Source organism: Cyanistes caeruleus, chromosome 17 (genome assembly GCF_971803275.1).
Source record: "Cyanistes caeruleus chromosome 17, bCyaCae1.hap1.1, whole genome shotgun sequence".
Lineage (NCBI taxonomy): Eukaryota > Metazoa > Chordata > Aves > Passeriformes > Paridae > Cyanistes > Cyanistes caeruleus.
Genome location: NC_141717.1, coordinates 6,802,139 through 6,820,106, shown reverse-complemented (window position 1 = coordinate 6,820,106; position 17,968 = coordinate 6,802,139). Strand labels below are relative to the sequence as shown.

Here is a 17,968-nt window from a genome sequence, read left to right as displayed (position 1 = left end):
TTTCAACCTAAATCTCAGTGAGACTGCCAATATTTTCAGTAACATCCTATTAATTTCTGGCCTGGTATTGCAACATTTGTAGTGATTTTAGTCCTAAAACCAGCAGAAGCTGAAGGAAGTAGCCTCTTGCACCACTGTGACCTCTGTGTAACTGGAAAAACAAATCCATCCTTCCTCCCCATTATTTATCAATGGCAAGTTTTAGGTTTTGTGGAGTGTGGAAGGCTTGTTGTTACAAGCCCAAGTCTACACTATTGCTTTCTTAAAACTTATGTTGTTGAGGGGCTTGGGGTTTGCTTTTTGATTTGTTTGTTTGTTCTAGGGAATGGCAGATTTGCAGATGCTGAGTGGAGAGCAGAGATACATGACCCAGCTGGAGGTAAAGCTGATAAAGCAAAGCAGTCCTATCATTTTGTCAGGAAACATCACTAAACAGCTTGGCAAGAAGATAGCTTTTTCAGTATCTCTGAATAATTTGTTGAAGGATGCTGCATTTCTTTCAGGTTAGAGGACAGTAAGTATTTGGCATATAAATGCAAGTTCTGGAGCTGTTATTTGTTAGGGTTGCTTGATTTTAGACATTTACTCCTAAAATTGCTTTCAAATCCATAAAGACTGCTTTTTAAAATTACTATCCTGCATTAATTAATACAAATATATATATATTTTAGAATAAAAGAAATTTTAAATAAAAGTCTGTTTTGAATTACTCTTGGAAAGGGTGGAGGAAATAAGATATAAGGAATTACTTAACAAAAACATGCCAAAAAATAACAGCTGTTTTTCACTTTTGTTAGTACAAAACAATGCAGAAACGTATATTTGTAGCTAAATGTCTCTTAAGAGCTGCTGTTCTAAAAATCTTAAAGTCTTTTTTTCTCACAAATAAGCTAAGAGAAAAATGCAAGAGAAAGTGTCAGAAAGAGAGCCTTAATATTTGTATAACATCAATACATTAAAATTAAAATAATACAGTGAAATAAATTTATGTCTAAGGCTCTCATTTTGACTGAAATTTCATAGGGTTACACAGTACTTTGAAGCAGAACTAACTTTTAAGGAATGCAGAAGGCCAGTTTGTTTCTTGGGAAATGGTCTTTTGGTGAAGTTTTCATCCTTAGCATTCACATGGATTGCCAGTGACTGCATCCAAGCCAGTTTCTGGTGTGATTTTAAACTCCTAGCACCTGAGAACTTGGCTGCACCAGTTGTGCTGCTGCAAAGCCACAGCCTTGCTCTGATTTTATGTAGAGGTGGACATCCACATGTTCACATGTTAGGGCTTAATTAATTAAAAGATCTGTCTGAATTTATTTCCTTTGAAAAGCAGCTTTGACTGGATGCATTTCAATAAACTTGAAGTAGGTTGTGAGAAGCGTGGTCTGCAGGCTGCCTGTGGAGATGGAGAACGACCCTGAACACCCAGATCTGTATCTTTTTATCTGTTTACTACACAGGGAGTTCATCATGGTGGAGAGACTGAATGCCCTTTTGGTTTTTCCCACTGTAGTATTTCTTTAACTAGCTGAAGTAACTTCAAGTTCTACCACTGTATAATCATTTCAATTCTTTCTGTAGCACTTCTGGAGAAAAAGGTTGATGATAAGCTGAGACAATACTCATTGGAAGGGGAGACTCACCTTCCAGGTGTTCTTGGAGTTAAAGCTGTCGCTCTTCTCCAGCAGCGTGAGGGATTGTGGTCTCATGGTCTGCGGATAAAATATGGACTCCTAGGTACACTGAAAAAGAGGGAAAGTAAAAGTATTCTGTAATACTAATTTTTCCTACAAGATTTGCCTCTGTGTTTAGAACACAATACAAATATTTCAGCTAATTTTTAAACTGTGATCTGTAACTTGGAACAAGTTTCTCTTTTCAGTTGGATAAATTTTATTATTCGAGTCTGCATATAAAACCAATTCTTTTTAAATGGGCTTTTCACAAGCATATCCATAATTTGATTAAAAATCACTTTTTTAGTGAGAATTGCTCCAATTAATTTGTGTTTTCAGATGTTTGTATACATGCACTGAATAACATGAGGAGTGGTTTCTAGGAAGCAGCTGGCTGTGCTTGCCTGGCTGCAATATAGGAATTGTGTTAATTTTGTGGGACAAAGCAGGTGAACATCAGTACAGTTATATCAAAGTGCTGAATCCTTGTAGTAGCTAATCATGATAAATATTATAGGGGGATTGTTTATACTAACTCTGTTGCACCTTCAGAGAGTATGTAACAATATGAATAATAAAGTTTTCTTGAACTTACACAGACATGACCTCATAATTTTGCTAACAATGGCATGCTGATCACAGTATTTTATAAATAACAATCAAAACATCCCTGAACACTTAAACAGTACCTTAGGATGCCTGGCTGTAGCTATGTAATTGTGAAGTTAGATACTTGGAGAATAGTTACATTTTAGTTTAAACCCAGTTTGACAACTATTCTACCTGAAGTGGTCAGCAAATACTTCCTTGGAGAAGAACTGGATTTTTCATTTTAAAAAGTAATCCTACTTATTAGGTGGAACTTCAGATTCATTATTTTAATTTCTTCTCAGTGTCCAGAAGGGCTGGAAGTTCATTATTTTTTTAAGATGAAATGTCATGCAATGTCATGATGTTGGGAGCTTGCTGGTAACAGAAAATCACTAAAAATTGTGTGATACCAAGAAAGCTGCAAAGCTTGATCACGATTAGTTTGTAGTACTTTTACTTCAGCCAGGTAAAATTCTGTTTAAGTAATGAAGTTTTTACTTTCATTTGGATTTGTAGGATAAATTAACAAGTATATAGCTATAAAAATAGACAAATTTCACTTTGATGTTCTGAAAAACAGAAGTCTTTGAAGTCAGTGCCAGATTTATACTACTAACATTTTGAAAGATTAATTCTGATTTACTTGAGTAGGTAATTCTGTGATTTAACTTGAGCAGGAGAGGCAAAAACGGCTTGCCATGAGTGCAGTACACAGCAGAAAGTTCAAGTGGAGCTGGGTGCACAGGGCTTGTACAGACTGGAGCTGGACCATCAGTTTCACTGCGTGCAGGCTCCCACCTACAGCCACCAGGTGGGTGCTGAGCCAGGCACTCTCTGTGCTTGGCACAAATGAGAAAGAATTCACAGTGAAAAGGCAATGCCCTCTTCTTTAGGTTCACCTGAAACATGAAGTGTGTGCATCTTGGATTTCCTCCCAGATGGAAGTGAACTATGGGAAACACTGGGATGAAATAAACAACAAGAAGAAACTGCTGATCAGCCAAGCCTTAAAGAACAGTTCCAGTTCATCTGTAGTCAGCTATTTCATGGAGGTAACAGTGATGATAGAATAATTAATAGAAAATTAATAGAAAAGTAAGACCTTCAATTCAAATATTTAACAGACAGACTAAGAATAAATGTTGAATTTTTTTTTATTGCAACCTTTTTTTTTGTAAATATGGTATGTACTAATAATGTAAGGCAAGTACCCAGACCTTATAATTTTGAGGTAGGTGAGGTCTTAGCCCAGAGACACTGAGATCTCTGACATTTGCTAGAAGATAAATTTTGCAGATACTGGAAAAGTTGGAGTATAATTTGGTCTGAGGTTTCTGCATTGTTAACTCCTATAAAATGATTGTAGAGATTTATAAATGCTGCTTTGCTGACACAATGTGGAAGGAGGGTGCAGATTATAATGACTCAGACTATTATAGCATTTTTCTTTTTTAATCTCCTGTAGTTGTAACAAATGTGTATTAAAGAAACCTCGGTTTATAACTGGAGACCATGCATGAAAATCCATAGTGAATAGCAAGTGTGCAAAGGCAGAAGCTGTGACCTTCCTGCTTCTGTGTGTGTGTGTAACTTATACAGCCTTGAAAATGGGATCTTGTTTTTATTTAAATTTGCTTCACTTCTTTTCCAGTTTACCATGCAAGTCCTGGAAAAACAGGTGAATTATAGAACCCAGCTGCAGCACTTGCACACCTCTCAGGTGTATTTGCAGAGCAGCACCAACTTTGAGGTGCAGTATAATGACCATGTACCATTTGTGGCTGGGCTGCACTGGAAGGATGCATCCAGAAATGGCCTGAAGAAGTGGGAAGGTGAAGTACCACAAGCCATTCCCAGTCTGTAATTAGAAAAGCAGGCATTGTAAGCTACTGCCAGGATTTTCTGAGTAGTTTTGCATGAATGCAACAGAATGATAAAGATGTTTGTTGGAGAGAGACCCTGGAGGTTGTCCAGCCCAGCTTCCTGCTCCAATCAGGACTGTTTCTAGCAGTAGATCACATCTGTTGTGGCTTTGTCTAGCTGAGTTTTTGAAATCTCCAACCTATCACAGCCTGGCTGGCTGGCGTCTTCCAGCAGTTCCATTTGCACTAGTGAAGGACAGTAATTTCATGATATACAACCCAGAGATTTTAGTAATTGGAAGATAAAAGGTTGATAGTAGCATTTTAGCTTCTAAAATCTGAAACCCCTGGATCTTATAAGCCTTGATGTGGAGTTCGAGTCCAGGTAGTTTGAAATCTCATGTTTCTGTCAGCTTTAATGTATGTCCCTTGCAGGTGGGTTCAATATAGACACCCCATGGCTCTATCTGTACACAGCTCACAAACTGCACCAGCCTCAGCATTCTGCTTATTTACTGACATCTGAGCTGACAGCTGAAAAAGCTCTCTCCATTAAAAACCTTGTACTGGAACTATTCTATAAAGATCGAGACAATGAGAAGGAAGGAAAAGTTCACATTTACACACCAGCTACCACATACCTGCAGGTTGGTGACATGGTGCTTCACAGAGTGTATGGCTCTGGGGACAGGGCTCTGTGCTATCACTATACCCTGACTCTGGTTTCTAAGCTTCCTCATTTATTTTAGACTGTGCTATGCAGTAGAGGTTTAAAACTGATTACATCATAGTTGCTTTACATTAAGCAATGTGTTGGACTTCTATCACTATGGAATTTGACTTATGTTTATGATTAAGATGTTCCTTTACCAGCTTTTCCTCCTTAGGTCACTACTGCTTCAGGCATAGCCATGGAGGAATGTAAGAAACGTTCTTCAATGAGAAAAAAGTGTTCATCAGCTATTTAGCCTTTTGTGTCTCCCTTGCTTGGAGGAGATAAAATAAACTTTGAACTCTCTATGGTAATTTGGAGTATTTTGATAATGGAGAAGCTGACACACATTTCTAACAGTTCTTGTAAATGATCATTCTGTCACCTCTGTGCTGTGCTGCTGCACAATGGAATGCTGTCTGTCCTGGCTCAGCCAGACTAATGTCTTTGTTTTTTAGGCATCCACAGTTAATCGTATTGGGAGGAATGTTCTGCACAGCTATAGTGAAATGATCTCTCTGTGGAATCAGCTTGTGAAGAATGAGATTCATTTGGAGAATAATGAACGAGCCAAACTTCTCTGCTTTAAGATAAAGAGTACAAAACAGGAATTTAACTTCACAGCCAACTATCAGAATCTGTCAACGGTGAGAAAGGAAAACAAAAGCAATTTTTTTGACTCACCACTCTCTTCCTGAAAGATGTTATTGCTAGTGTTGAAACTTAAACCCTTCCAGTACTGCATCTATTTCTGTCTGTTTTGACAGGTTGCAGTGTAAATCTAGATTCAAAAAGAAAACAAAAACTTGTGTGGAATAGTTTGGAGTACTTCTCTCCTATTAGGGAGCCCAGACAGTCAGCCAGGGAGGAGAGGGTGAAGACAGACAGCTTGACTAGAAACAGAGCTGAAGATGTGATTACTCACAACTTCATGCAGATGTATGAGAGGTGTGGAAGATTCTACTGTCTTGGAGAATCAGAATCTCTTGCCTGCTAGTGAGCATGGTAACAGCCCAGGTTTATATACTATTTTAATCTCTACATCCCTTCCAGTCTTAAAATAATTTTTTGCTTTGCTTGATGTCTATGGCACAGGAAGGGTAATCAGCAGTTTCTTCTTGAAAGAGGTACTTTGATCAGTTACTTTGGTCCATTCACACCTTGCAGGAAGGCTTAAAAAGTGTTTTTTTAAACATAACTTTGAAAATGTTTTTCCCATGCTTTGAAAATCCAGTTTGGTTATATATATACCAGAGCTTGCTTATGTCGCAAATAGGGAGCACTCGAGTGACACATTAAGGGGCATTTGTCTTCTGCTGGAGTCAATTTTCTACTGATGGCACTTTTAATCCTCTGAGACATTAATGGAAATCTGGACTTAAACAGCAGCAGAAATGGTTTGGTCTGTAAAGTGACAGCCTATTGAACAACATGGTTTCCATACTGAGGTTCCTGAATATGAATGCAGTAAATCTGATGGAATTATCCTTTCCTGTTCTGGTCTCATGATCTGAGTGCAGCCTAAGAAGACAAACATTTCTGTGAAGATTGTATGGAGAGATTATAAAAGTCTGCCTGTCATACTGCAGTGTGAAGGTCAGATAAAAGAGCTGAGGAAGGAGAAGATGCTCTATCAAAAACGTGCAACCCTCCATTTCAGGTTTAGTATTCTTATTTCTATCTTTTAAGAACGTTTTTGGCCTAAATTTAATGTGCATCTTGATGCTCTTAGGAAATGTTCTGGACTTTACAAAGTACAACATGCACAAAGTCTGTTCTTTGTCCCATCTGGCTCCCTGAACTTACTCAAGCACAGCAGATTTATGGGCTGGTTATTTGCCTCCATTAGCTTTTGGCCTCTTTACTTAAATGACAGTGAACAAAGTTGTCAAAGGCAACAGATCATATGTACTGTGACATGATTGCTGGCAACTCAGTCAGGCATATAGCCTCATTTCCTGAAAACAGTAGGATTTATGGTGTGTCCAAACTGGGATGTGGTGAGAAGTTCCAAAATGCAGATCTGATTCTCTGTGCCATCCATGTGCCTTTTTCCTAAACCTTAGGCATTATATAGCCATTCTAAAGCCAGAGGTATCCTCTTAAAACATGTAACAAATGGTCTTGCTTAGATTTTGGAATATTCTTCCATTTTCTGATGAGAATGAGTGTGCTTCTTCTACATATTGGCTGTCCCTGAAATTTCTCTCTTCATTATCCATTACTGAAGCCCAGCCTGAAGGCCTTGGTAAAAGTGTATGCTCAGATTAGAGACATCTGGATCGCCTCTGGGGAAATCTCAGCTTTCTTAAGGCACAGCGGCATCAACAGGAGTGCACAGGCTGCCTTAGGAACCACTGTGTAGCTCAGAGAGAATTAAAACACTGGGAGGTGTCTTTTCAGTAAAAAAATATGTAAATGAAGAGCTGTAGCAGGTATTCTAACATGTGTAAAGGCAGTCCAGTGTCTGCTTATAAAGGTTTGTGCATGCTTCCAAGAGGTTTGACTAAGTAAAAGTGTATAAATATTTAATAAAGTCCATAAAACATTACACTGAAGAAGTAAACTGCTCCTAGAGCTGTGTAGTGCTGAACATCTGTTGCAGGATTCTTGGCATGTAGATACTGTTTCTACAGAAAACATAAGATGTGGACAGGTAAGATTTTCAAACCTGCCAGGAACTTTGGGATACTTTCTCTATTTGAAATGAAGTATTGGCCATACAGGTATAGAAGATGTATGTGCTGGTTATGCATGTCAGAATTTTAGAGCAGCACCTTCTCCCAGTGCTTTTCCAGGCATTTACCAAATTCAGGATAGAAACTCTTTCAAAGTTTCAGGTTAGCGTGTGGAGTTTGTATGCAGTTGTAATGATACTCTGTAGTTTCTTAAGTGTCCAGTCCTATGTGTTTTATTTCTGTACTTGACACCCTGATGGTAACTGATAATTTTGGGTTCAAGTTGAACTCTTTGTGATTTCATTTTGTAGTTGTCTATTAAGATCTTTTACACTATGTTTATTTTTTTTTTTTCCAGGCATCCTTTTAAAGTGCCCTTTCTGCAGAGCTTCCTTCTGCAGGAGACATTTACTGTTGACAAAAAGCAAAAGCATTATTTCATGGAAACAAAAGTTTTGATAAATGGGGTGGAGGAAACAGTTCAGACTCTTATACTTGGCTACCAACCTGAAAACCCCTATGTGAGTTATCCAAGAATTTCCTTTAGTCTGATATACCAAAACAACCTGCAAATGAGTGGTTTACTGAATATTACTTATATTCCTTGCATTTTATCTCAAACTTATTTTTAGATTTGTGCTGGCTTAACTCATCCTTATAACTACAGGATGTTTCCCAAAGATGTTGAAATGTGCATTTTAACTCTAAGTCATCAAAGTGTGAGTAAATTTCCCGTTAGATTCAGTTAGGAGATGTTCATTACCTGCTTATTTACACTTTGTCTTTTCAGACTTCAATTGCTATAGGTCTTTAGTTCCTTGCCATGCAGCTAGGGCAACCAAAATATTCAGAGGATGATTATGTCCTTGGTACCTCCTTAATTGTGTATGATAATATGTTGTGTAGTAATCTGTGATAAGAATACTTCATACATAATTTTTTGAGTATTATTATGCGTGAGTGTTATTAATAAAACAAGTACTGGGATAGAATGGATTCAGGATTCTCACCCTTATCTAGCTGTATCTATTAATTTTTCTTGCCAAATGTAGCTATTTTTCCCTCATTTTCTTGTTTCTCATTCTGAACCAAAACATAATAGTTTGCAACTCTTTCATTTTTCATGATGTGTAGGGAAGACTTCCCTGTTGTTTCACTATACACATGGATAGTTCTCAGTGCCCTTTGCTTACTCCCATTCTTAACACACAGGTGAAGTATGAGCTTGAGACTGTCTTAAAAGTGAATAAGGAAGATGTTCTCAGTTTTCTAGGGAGGTATCAGGACAAATCCAGTGAGGAAGATTTTAGACATCTTTTACACATGGATGTGACACACTCATTCCAGGTATGGATGGTTTTAATTGTTGGTATTTTATTTTTTATGTCTTGGTAACTGTTTCACTATATTGTCTTTAGAATTATAATTGTTTGATGCTGGCAAATGTCCTAATCCAAGCGAGTCCTGGCCCTGACAAATAACTGTAGGTATCTCAGCAGGTTCAGTTATTCATCAATAATTTGTGTCAATAATCCCTTGTAAGGCATACATTGGCCTTTTTGTTCATGCTTTTTTTTCTGTTTTCAATATATTTTTCAGTATCTTGGGATAAAACTGATAAAATTTGATACAAACACTTCTTATATGTATCACCCACTTCACGCTAAAAGTTCAGACATTAAATCACATGAGGCAATTGGGGAAAATGCAATGTTCTGTTCTGATACTTTACTTTGTCAAATAGCTGGAGTTTCCACAAGCAATGGGCCTAAGTGGGGAGCTGTTTTCCAGGCAGACTAAACTGGAACACTTTGACAGTGGTGTGAGTGTAAAAGTCATCATCAACAAGAACGTGTCTTCACAGGTCAGTCCCCTGGTAATTACAGTCTTGTTGCTTGAATTGGAAGATTTGCAGTTCATACACTCAGTGACTACAATTGAGAGGTGTAAATTGTTAGGGAAACAGTTAACTTTTGATGCTTAGAGTTTATTCTGGCTAGATAGCTAAATGGGGTTGGAATAGCTGGCTTGAGTTTTGGCTGAAATTCAGAAAACTCTTAAAGTTGAGTTAAAATGTACTTAAAATTCAATGTAGCTCACATTTTGTTGTGACAGGGTTGGGATAAAGACAGGGAGATCACTTAGCCATTACCTTCACAGACAAAACAGACTCAGCTTGGGCAATATTAACTTAATTTATTGCCAAATAAAATTAGAGTTAGATGATAGGAAACAAAGATGAGAACTAAAAACTCCTTTCCTCCTTTGCTCCCCTCTCTGCTTTTGTCCAGTCCCATCTTGCTGTCTGCGGTATCATTACCCAAACTGATGTTTCACTATTGTGTATTATAATTTGAGGTCTTTCATATCGTGCTCTCCTTTCTCTAGGTGCAAGCTCAGGCAGCCCTGAAGAGTTACGGTGAAAACAATGTCAATGGCTCCCTTCACCTTCATGCCAATGGAAGGGAAATGCTGATGCTGGAGGTTGATGTGAACAATGAGAACAGGAGGAATGCCAGAATTGTTGAACTGAGGGCTTTTCTCCATCAGACAATTCTGACAAATCCAGAATCAGTACAGTTCCAGCTCATGGGCAAAATATTTCCATCAAGGTAGAGAAATCAATGTTGGTTAATTGAGGTACTGAAGAGTGTTCTGGGACACAAATTTAAATGTAACAACTTCCCTATGGCTGCAGCAAGGTCACTGAGTGAATGATGGTTCATGTTATCCCTGTTATTGAAATACTTCTGTCCTTACATTTCATTAGTTGGTATAAGTTGTGTTAATGTGTTCTGCTTGCTTTCCAAGGACTTTGTATAGAGAACTTTGAGTGAAGAGATAGTACAAGCTATGCCAGTGGAAAAGGGCACTTCCCAATGTTTATTATAAGGCTTTTAAAGTATTGAAGAAAGCTCTGATATGGGAAATAGAAATTTGACCCTCCCAAGTTTCAGATGATTTTTCAAATTTCACAAACATAAAGCTATGCAGTGAAGAATTTAGTGTTCCTGCAGAGGACCCAGTGTTCACCAATTGGACAGGATAAGGAGAATGAGGAAATAAGAGTTAAAGGAACCTGAAGATACTACAATTTAGATGAAGCACATTTGATTTACTAGTAACACTAAAAATAAGATAAATTATTCCAAGAAGGGTATTTCATGTGCCTCTGCAGTTTGCTTTCAGTTCCGGGCTTCCAATAGTGTATTAATTTGTTTAAATACCAGAGTAAGCCATAAGAGAGCAATTTATTGCAGTTCACAGGAAAGAAAACAGAACACTTAAAATTTTTAGAATGACAATTTGTTTAGGATTTGTTTTGCAGTGAGAATACAAACAAAAATAAACTTGAATGTTTCTGGACAAAAGCTAAAAGGATGCAATCTGTACAGACTTTGGTTGCTGTCTGATGGAATGAAACTTACTTCCCTGAACTGTATAGTTTTTTTCTTCCCATGGAGTAGATTTTCACTGAGGTTTTACTTGTCATCAGTCTTTCAACAGGGTTCCAACTTCTAGGAGGGATGTCTAACACTATGAAAACTGGAATCATTGCCTCACTTTTAGGTATTTTGTGTAGTATACTTGAGTCTAGAAAGTCAGATAGTACAGTGGATAGTTTGTTGAAGGCAATGTGAAAATTGTGTCTCAGTCTTATACTTACAACACTGAAAACGGAGCTTTTTGTTGTTCCAGCAGGTTTCCCTAAAAAGCTGTGCTGTGTTTCTCCAACACTGTTCAATTCAGGACCAAGATGTAAAGAAATATTGTTGGTTCATTTACCAAACTCAAATGATGGTGGTGCTTAGAATTATTTTTTAAGCTGAATTCTCAAATGCTGCTTTTAAATCAGCACCAAAGAGACATTTCATATCGTGACAGAGAAGGCTTCATTTCCAATTCAAAGTCTCTCCAACTCTTTCTTTTATTAGGAACCATACCAAAAGCATTCAAGAAATTGAAAGAAAAATTAGTCTGCCAATCTGTGAAGCTTTATTAAGGAATTTATAAACATCTGGTGAATGGTGTGTGCTGACTGCAAGGCATCTGATTGCCTGATTCACAACACTGGAATGAGTGCCCAGGAAGTCTGTGGAGTCTCCATCCTTGGAGATACTCCCAAACCTGACCACACGCACTCCTGAGCACCCTGCTCTCATTGATCCTGCTTTGAGTGAGGAGGGGTATCTTGACAGTTCTGAATTAACCATAATAATATCTTACTAGCAGTTTTTATGTCTGTCTTTTTAGACTTCTGTTGTCTTCTGACTTGAAGCTTAATGAAAATAGGCTTCACATGGATTTCATGGGAGCCAGGGAGCAGAAAGTTGGTTTTGTTTTGTCCCTAAATGGAAGAGTCCAACACACTTTTACTGGATTAAAGGCCATACCTCACCTCCTTTCTCTGGATGGATTACTGAAGTGCAAAAACAACGTTCACAATGGTACTCTGTTCCTTTGTGTTTTGTTCTAACCTGCAGCTATCTTTCTTAAGAAAGCTTCTTAATTTTAATGTAATCCTTCCTGAGCTGCACAATGCATTCAGCTCTGAGGCCCTCAACAGAAGAGCAATGTGTGCCTGTTGGAGCAAGTCCAGAGTAGACCACAGAGATCAGAGGGCTGAAGCTCCTCTCCCCTGCAGGCTGGGAGAGCTGGGATTGTCAGCCTGGAGAAGAAAAGGCTCCAGGGAGACCTTAGAGCCCCTTCCAGTAACTAAAGGGGCCTCCAAGAGAGCTGGAGAGGCACTTTGGACAAAGGCCTGGAGTGACACTGGGACAAGGGGGAATGGCTTCAAACTGAGAGAAGGCAGGTTTAGATTGGATATTAGGAAGAAATTCTTCCTTATGGGGGTGATCAGATAATGGAACAGGTTGCCCTGAGAAGCTGTGGCTGCTTCCATCCTTGGAAGTGTTCGAGGCCAGACTAGACAGAGCTTTGAACAACCTGGGACAGTGGTAGGTGGCCCTGCCTATGACAGAGGGGTTGGAACAAGATGGGCTGTAAGTCTCTTCCAGCCTGAACCATTCTGTGATTCTGTATAATGCAGGGCAGAGTATTTTGCATGCAAAATGAACCATGGGTCATCGGGTTGAGAGTACTTTTCAGTGAAATAACATAGTGTGGAATTTTTCATGTTTTCATGGATTAAAGGAAATAGTGGGTGGCCTCTTTCCTCTTTTGAAATGGGGGGCTCACTTGAGACTCCTACTCCTTTGAATGGCTCCATGGGTGGAGTAGGTCATTCTGGAGCTCTGGAGGGATTGTTTAGCCTGTAATTACACAAGCAGTAGGTCACAATCCATCTGTAAATTTTCTTTTGCAGTGACTATAGTATATGGCCTAAGAGCACAAGCAGCTTGGTGAATAATCAGCTGCCAGAAATACTAGTGTGTAATTTGTTTTAAACACATACACTCACTAGTAGAGAAACCCTCAACATTGAACTGATTTGCTCTCTAGATTAGGCAAAGTTATCTTGTATAATAAATGTAAATTTTGCTACTTCCTCCTGGTATTAAAGTAATGGTTAATTTATACATTACTTCTAAAACTGTGGTTATTTCTGTCGCAAGAATCTCTCTCCACAGTAATAATTTCTGCCTGTTACAGGTAACATCAATGTGATGGTCAACAAAAGACTGTATGGACTGCATGTCAGGAACAGGAATGTGTTTGGGAATACCACTGTGCACAATATCACTGTTGCCATCATTCAGAATGGCAGTCAGGCAGTTCCAGTGGAGGCACGACTGAAAGGACACCTGGAACTGAGTAAAGAAAAGAAAAGGGGCCTAGCTAGCTTCCAGGTGGATGAGAAGGCTCTTTCTGTAGAGTTTTTCAATATCATGGATCATGGGCATGGCAGAGTCAGTGGGGCTTTCACACATAATGTCGACTTCTTAAAAAATGCAGGTAGGAAGGAAATTTGACTTGATGGTGTGGTCTAACAAGGTGAATTTATCTAAATGACTGCTGACCAGTGGAAACAGATTAGTTGTGTTTGCTCACTCCAGAACAAAATGTAATCCGGTCTTAGCAGCATTCTTTTTAATATTGTTGAGAAAATACAGTAAAATGGACACAGAAATAGTTCAAAGAGTTTTGAAATACTTCAGAGTAAATTATTTTTCACTTGTACATCTGTGTTCTTGCACAGCATCAAAGCTGACCAGTTCCTCTAAATACAGTTTTATGCCAAGTGTTGTTTCCTAAGCAAAGCTGTGGGTTTTCATGAATTGGAGTTATCAATAATTTTGCATGGGTTCCTTTGGTTCCTTATGAAAAACTATAGAAGGCTTCTTTTGATCTGTAGTACTTTGTAGTCTGTAATAATAATCCAGAAGTGCTATTGATTTTACTTCCTTCCCTGCAATAGGGTTACCTTTGGATGGCATTTTTACTGCCACGTGTGAGCGTGGCACAGGAAATCACACCATTGCCATAGCCCTGGAGAGTGGCAGTGAAAGGATTGCTGCTGTGTTTGAGGGACACAGACTGGCCACAGAGCTCCCAATACCCCAGCTATCTGTCAGCATAAAGCACAACATCTCAAAGATAAAGAAACATGGGATCCCTTTCGTTTTAGAAGCTGCTGGCTATTATGAGGTAAGAAGAGTTCTGCCCATGCAAGTTTAATTTCTGGCAGGACAATTTGTATATATATAATAACTCCAGGCTTTTCCTGTACACTGTATATATTTATTTTAGAAGCTGCTCTGTGTTTGAGATTTACTAAATTACTGAGTGAAAGAAAGGTGGTGTCTGGCTCCTTGTCATACTGTGGACCTTTCATCTGAGCTCTTGGAGATGAATCTAGACTAAATGAGATCCTATGTTCAGTTCTCATTTAAGTGAAGTGCTTTGCTGCATATGAACAGATGTCTTGTCCAATTTTATCTTTCCCCTATAAATGGAAAGTGGACCAGCAGGCCTAAGGCTTGCATCTGGTACTGGATTTAACTGGTCCTGGTGTCATCTTTTGGATGGCTATTAAAGAGCAGAAGAGTGTTTAGCATGGCTTTCCCTTTGGAAATTCCTACCCACAGGAGCATTATGGACCATGATTCCTGGTATGGTGTTGCTTAGCCACTGTTCTCTCTATCTGTGTCTCTGCTACAGATCTGTGAATGTTAAGCTCTTTTGCATTGCAGATTATCTTTCATAAAAGAAGGGTCCAAATACTTTGCTATCTCAGACATCCACTGAAAGGCTCAAGTCACTCATGTGTTTATTTATACTTGGGTGGCTTCAAACACTGCAGTAGGGTGAGACACAGAGGTGTGCAGAGAAAGAATTCTGAACAGTTCCCTTGCCTTGCTTTTTAGTAGTTCCAGTGCTTTAATTGTTTGTGCCTGAGGGCTCAAATCCTTCAGGGTACTTAATGCTCTCAGTATGTTTTGGAGCCAGAAGGAATTATTGATACACTGCATTTAGAAGGTCTGGAATAACACTACAATCTCTATTTGAAATGAATCTACTTTGATGAATTTGCGCTTCTATTTTACCAGTGCTGCTGCCCTGACACAGACTGTGATGTTTAAGCACAGTGAAACACACTTTGCCTTTACCAGTCATTGCTGGGTTGTTGTTGTTTGTTTCTTTCCATGATTTGGTTTCTTTTGTGCATAGAATTTCTCTAGAAAGATTGCTGCAGGGATAACAGCCACAGTGGAGACAGAGCAGCTCAAGATTGCAATAGAGAAGAAAACCACTGACACTGCCATGGAAATTTCTCTTTCACTTCACCATGATGTGGGAGGACTGACAGACATCGTTCCATGTGTACTAGAGGTTTGCAAAAATCCTGCCATATATTGTAATGTATTTAGTGCACTAAACACTAAACTGTTCTTAAATCTGTTTTGGTGCCTTGATCCATTTGATCCTTAAAGCAGCCCTGCAACTTGCTCCTTTGAATTTTAGTTCTCCCTGCTTTTCTTCATATTCTGAATGTACTTTTTTGACAACACCAACAGGTTGCTTGCAGCGGAGAATCTGCTAACAAAAAACTTTTTGGCCTTTGCAATGGTGCAATTGCATTTCATCATTTTGAGGTACTGGCTTCATTTATAAACTTTGCTGTCAACAAAATAGTGTCTTAAACGACCATGAAGAGAATCTAAGTACTGAAAGTGTAAGGCACATGGAAATGGATTTGAGCTTCCTGGAAGTTTTGGGTGCACTTTCAAATATTTTCACTCCGTTAATTACTGGTTTGGGTTTTCTTTGTTATTTCTATTTTGGAAGTCCCAAATAAAGATTTGAGTCCATCTCACCATTTGTTTCAACATTTATAATTATGTAGGATGAATACAAAATGGTGTAGGGAACCTTCTAGTAATAGGAGCTTTTAAAAACAGTATGTGACCTAACAGGAAAGCAAACATGACAACAGTTTTCTGTAATTTTTCAGACTCCAGCAAGACTTTCACTGAATGGGTCAGTATTTACCAGCAACTTTACTGTCATCCTGTTTGGACATGTTTCTTTTCATGATGTATTTGCCTGCCTGCAGCTCTATGCCACCACTAACACCCATCCTCATTTAGAAATCGACTTCCAGCATTCTTTGCTTTCACTTCATTCTTTGGGAATTGCCGGAGAAAACCAACTGAAGGTGTCAGCCATGAGAAGTGACAAATACAAGGGCATCCTTGGTATTGTACTTGGGCCTTGCACTTTGGAAGCTGATGGGGAAGTGACCCTGGCAAACAATGAGACAGGATGGGTACTTGCTTTTAGAAACAAATGCATCAGTCTAGAGGTAAGCCCAGATTGTTTTCTTCATGTCCACCCAGTCTGTGTATTTCAGATCACTGAGTTACAGAAAATTGTCTTCAGACTTTTCCTCCAGAAAACATTCATGGATAGGCCAAATTTAGTCCTTGAAGTTGTTCTGGCAAAGCAATGAGTCAGAGCACTTGCACAGGGAAGTGTATTTGAAGATGATAATTTGGAGTAATACAATGGTAGATGTTACTGCTGCTGTCATAAAAACATTACTTAATAATAGTTTATTAATTAAAAGAAACTTTTGTCCTAAAATCTAGTGAAAAGCATGTCTTTTCAGTTTGGAATTGTGGAGGTTAAGACTTTTTTCTTCTACAATAGTTACGAAAAGTGTATTGCAGGATTTATTCTTCTTTCCCCCTCCCCCCTATTATTTTTTTTTTCAGGTTTTTCACAGAGAAATTTCAGGTTGCTCTATGAAACAAGTTGTTTTGTATGGTCCTTTCCAAAAGCAGATGGTTTCAGAAGGAAGGAATGCTTTCTCATGAATTAGGTACAAACGAAGAAAGACAGTTGCTTTACTTTGTGTGTTTTAAACCATGTAATCTGTTCTGTTGCAGAGGATGGGATTGCCTCGTGTTGCAGTCTTGGGTGGTTCATTTCGACAGAACATCTGCAACGTGGGCTTGTTAATGAACCTGCAGTGTGATGGCAGAGCAGTGGATGTGCAGATAGACACCTCCTGCCAGCATGAATATACACTCCAAGGGATGCTCAGGCACTCACATCCCTGGCTCAGCCAGCTTGGGCTGCCTTTTGAAAACTCTGTCCTGATCTCTGCAGCCGCAGACTCCACCACAGAGGGCATTTTCCTGCTGCAGGCTGGCAGATGCAGACTGAGGGCTAGAGGGGATCTCTGTGTTCAAAATAAAGCTGACTGGACGCTGGAAACAGAAACAGAATGTCAACTTCTGCAGGTAGCTGTGGGAAGCTTTTAAAAAAACGTTTGGTATCAAATGAAGGCCATGTGGGTTTTAGCTAAAATGCCAGTGCTGGAGTGTTGGGAAGGCACCCCTGTCACAGCATTAGGCAGTATCTCACACATCCTGTTCCCAGGTGCTCTCTGGAGACAGATCAGTTCAGCATTTGCTGGCTGCTGCCTTCGCAGGCCGACACTGCCCTCTAAGGCTGAACAGCAATATTTGCCTGAGCTCTGTCAAAAATACATTCCCTGGTCTGTGAGCATTATATCAAAACAGAATTTCCTTGGTTTTTTCAGTTAGCCTCACTGACTATGCTAGAAAGAACGAGTACTACAAAATCTAGGGTTTTTTCCCTAGATATTCATAGGCATTTATATTTTGCTTTCAAATCCTCAAATTGAGTAACTTCCTCAACTACAAAGTGGCAACATAATAAATGACAGGAAAGTTGTAGTAAAGAGAGAATGAAAACCCCTTAACATATTAAAAATAGTAGATTTTTCAGTGTTTTTAGAAATCCTTTGACAGAATGGGAAGAAATCTTTCATTTGGGATGTTGCATAAGACAAGCTGGAAGTTTAATCATTAAAAATAACAAACCTTCTACTACCAGATGCAAGAATGTCTGTTAAGCCTATGATTTTTTTTGTACATTTATTTGTTTGAAAATGAGATTGGTGTGAAGCATAGAATGTTTAGTTAACTTTGCCAATCTGAAGAAACAGGTATTTTGTAT

At 38.8% G+C, this 17,968-nt stretch overlaps 1 protein-coding gene across 3 annotated transcripts in view; it reads left to right on the top strand.

The window, feature by feature from the left end:
- Positions 1 to 17,968, top strand: part of APOLTP (apolipoprotein lipid transfer particle homolog) — a 79,859-nt gene that overhangs the window by 31,423 nt on the left and 30,468 nt on the right. For all 3 annotated transcript variants that reach the window (XM_086853648.1, XM_086853649.1, XM_023936617.2), the window contains 20 exons: positions 323 to 503; positions 1,579 to 1,734; positions 2,942 to 3,075; positions 3,158 to 3,316; positions 3,916 to 4,096; positions 4,562 to 4,773; positions 5,297 to 5,485; positions 6,359 to 6,498; positions 7,875 to 8,037; positions 8,149 to 8,235; positions 8,729 to 8,863; positions 9,261 to 9,380; positions 9,905 to 10,128; positions 11,771 to 11,964; positions 13,130 to 13,432; positions 13,896 to 14,125; positions 15,149 to 15,310; positions 15,496 to 15,573; positions 15,933 to 16,283; positions 16,870 to 17,226. In XM_086853648.1, coding sequence (XP_086709774.1) covers positions 323 to 503; positions 1,579 to 1,734; positions 2,942 to 3,075; positions 3,158 to 3,316; positions 3,916 to 4,096; positions 4,562 to 4,773; positions 5,297 to 5,485; positions 6,359 to 6,498; positions 7,875 to 8,037; positions 8,149 to 8,235; positions 8,729 to 8,863; positions 9,261 to 9,380; positions 9,905 to 10,128; positions 11,771 to 11,964; positions 13,130 to 13,432; positions 13,896 to 14,125; positions 15,149 to 15,310; positions 15,496 to 15,573; positions 15,933 to 16,283; positions 16,870 to 17,226 — 3,756 coding nt within the window. The remainder of the gene's footprint in view (positions 1 to 322; positions 504 to 1,578; positions 1,735 to 2,941; positions 3,076 to 3,157; positions 3,317 to 3,915; positions 4,097 to 4,561; positions 4,774 to 5,296; positions 5,486 to 6,358; positions 6,499 to 7,874; positions 8,038 to 8,148; positions 8,236 to 8,728; positions 8,864 to 9,260; positions 9,381 to 9,904; positions 10,129 to 11,770; positions 11,965 to 13,129; positions 13,433 to 13,895; positions 14,126 to 15,148; positions 15,311 to 15,495; positions 15,574 to 15,932; positions 16,284 to 16,869; positions 17,227 to 17,968) is intronic.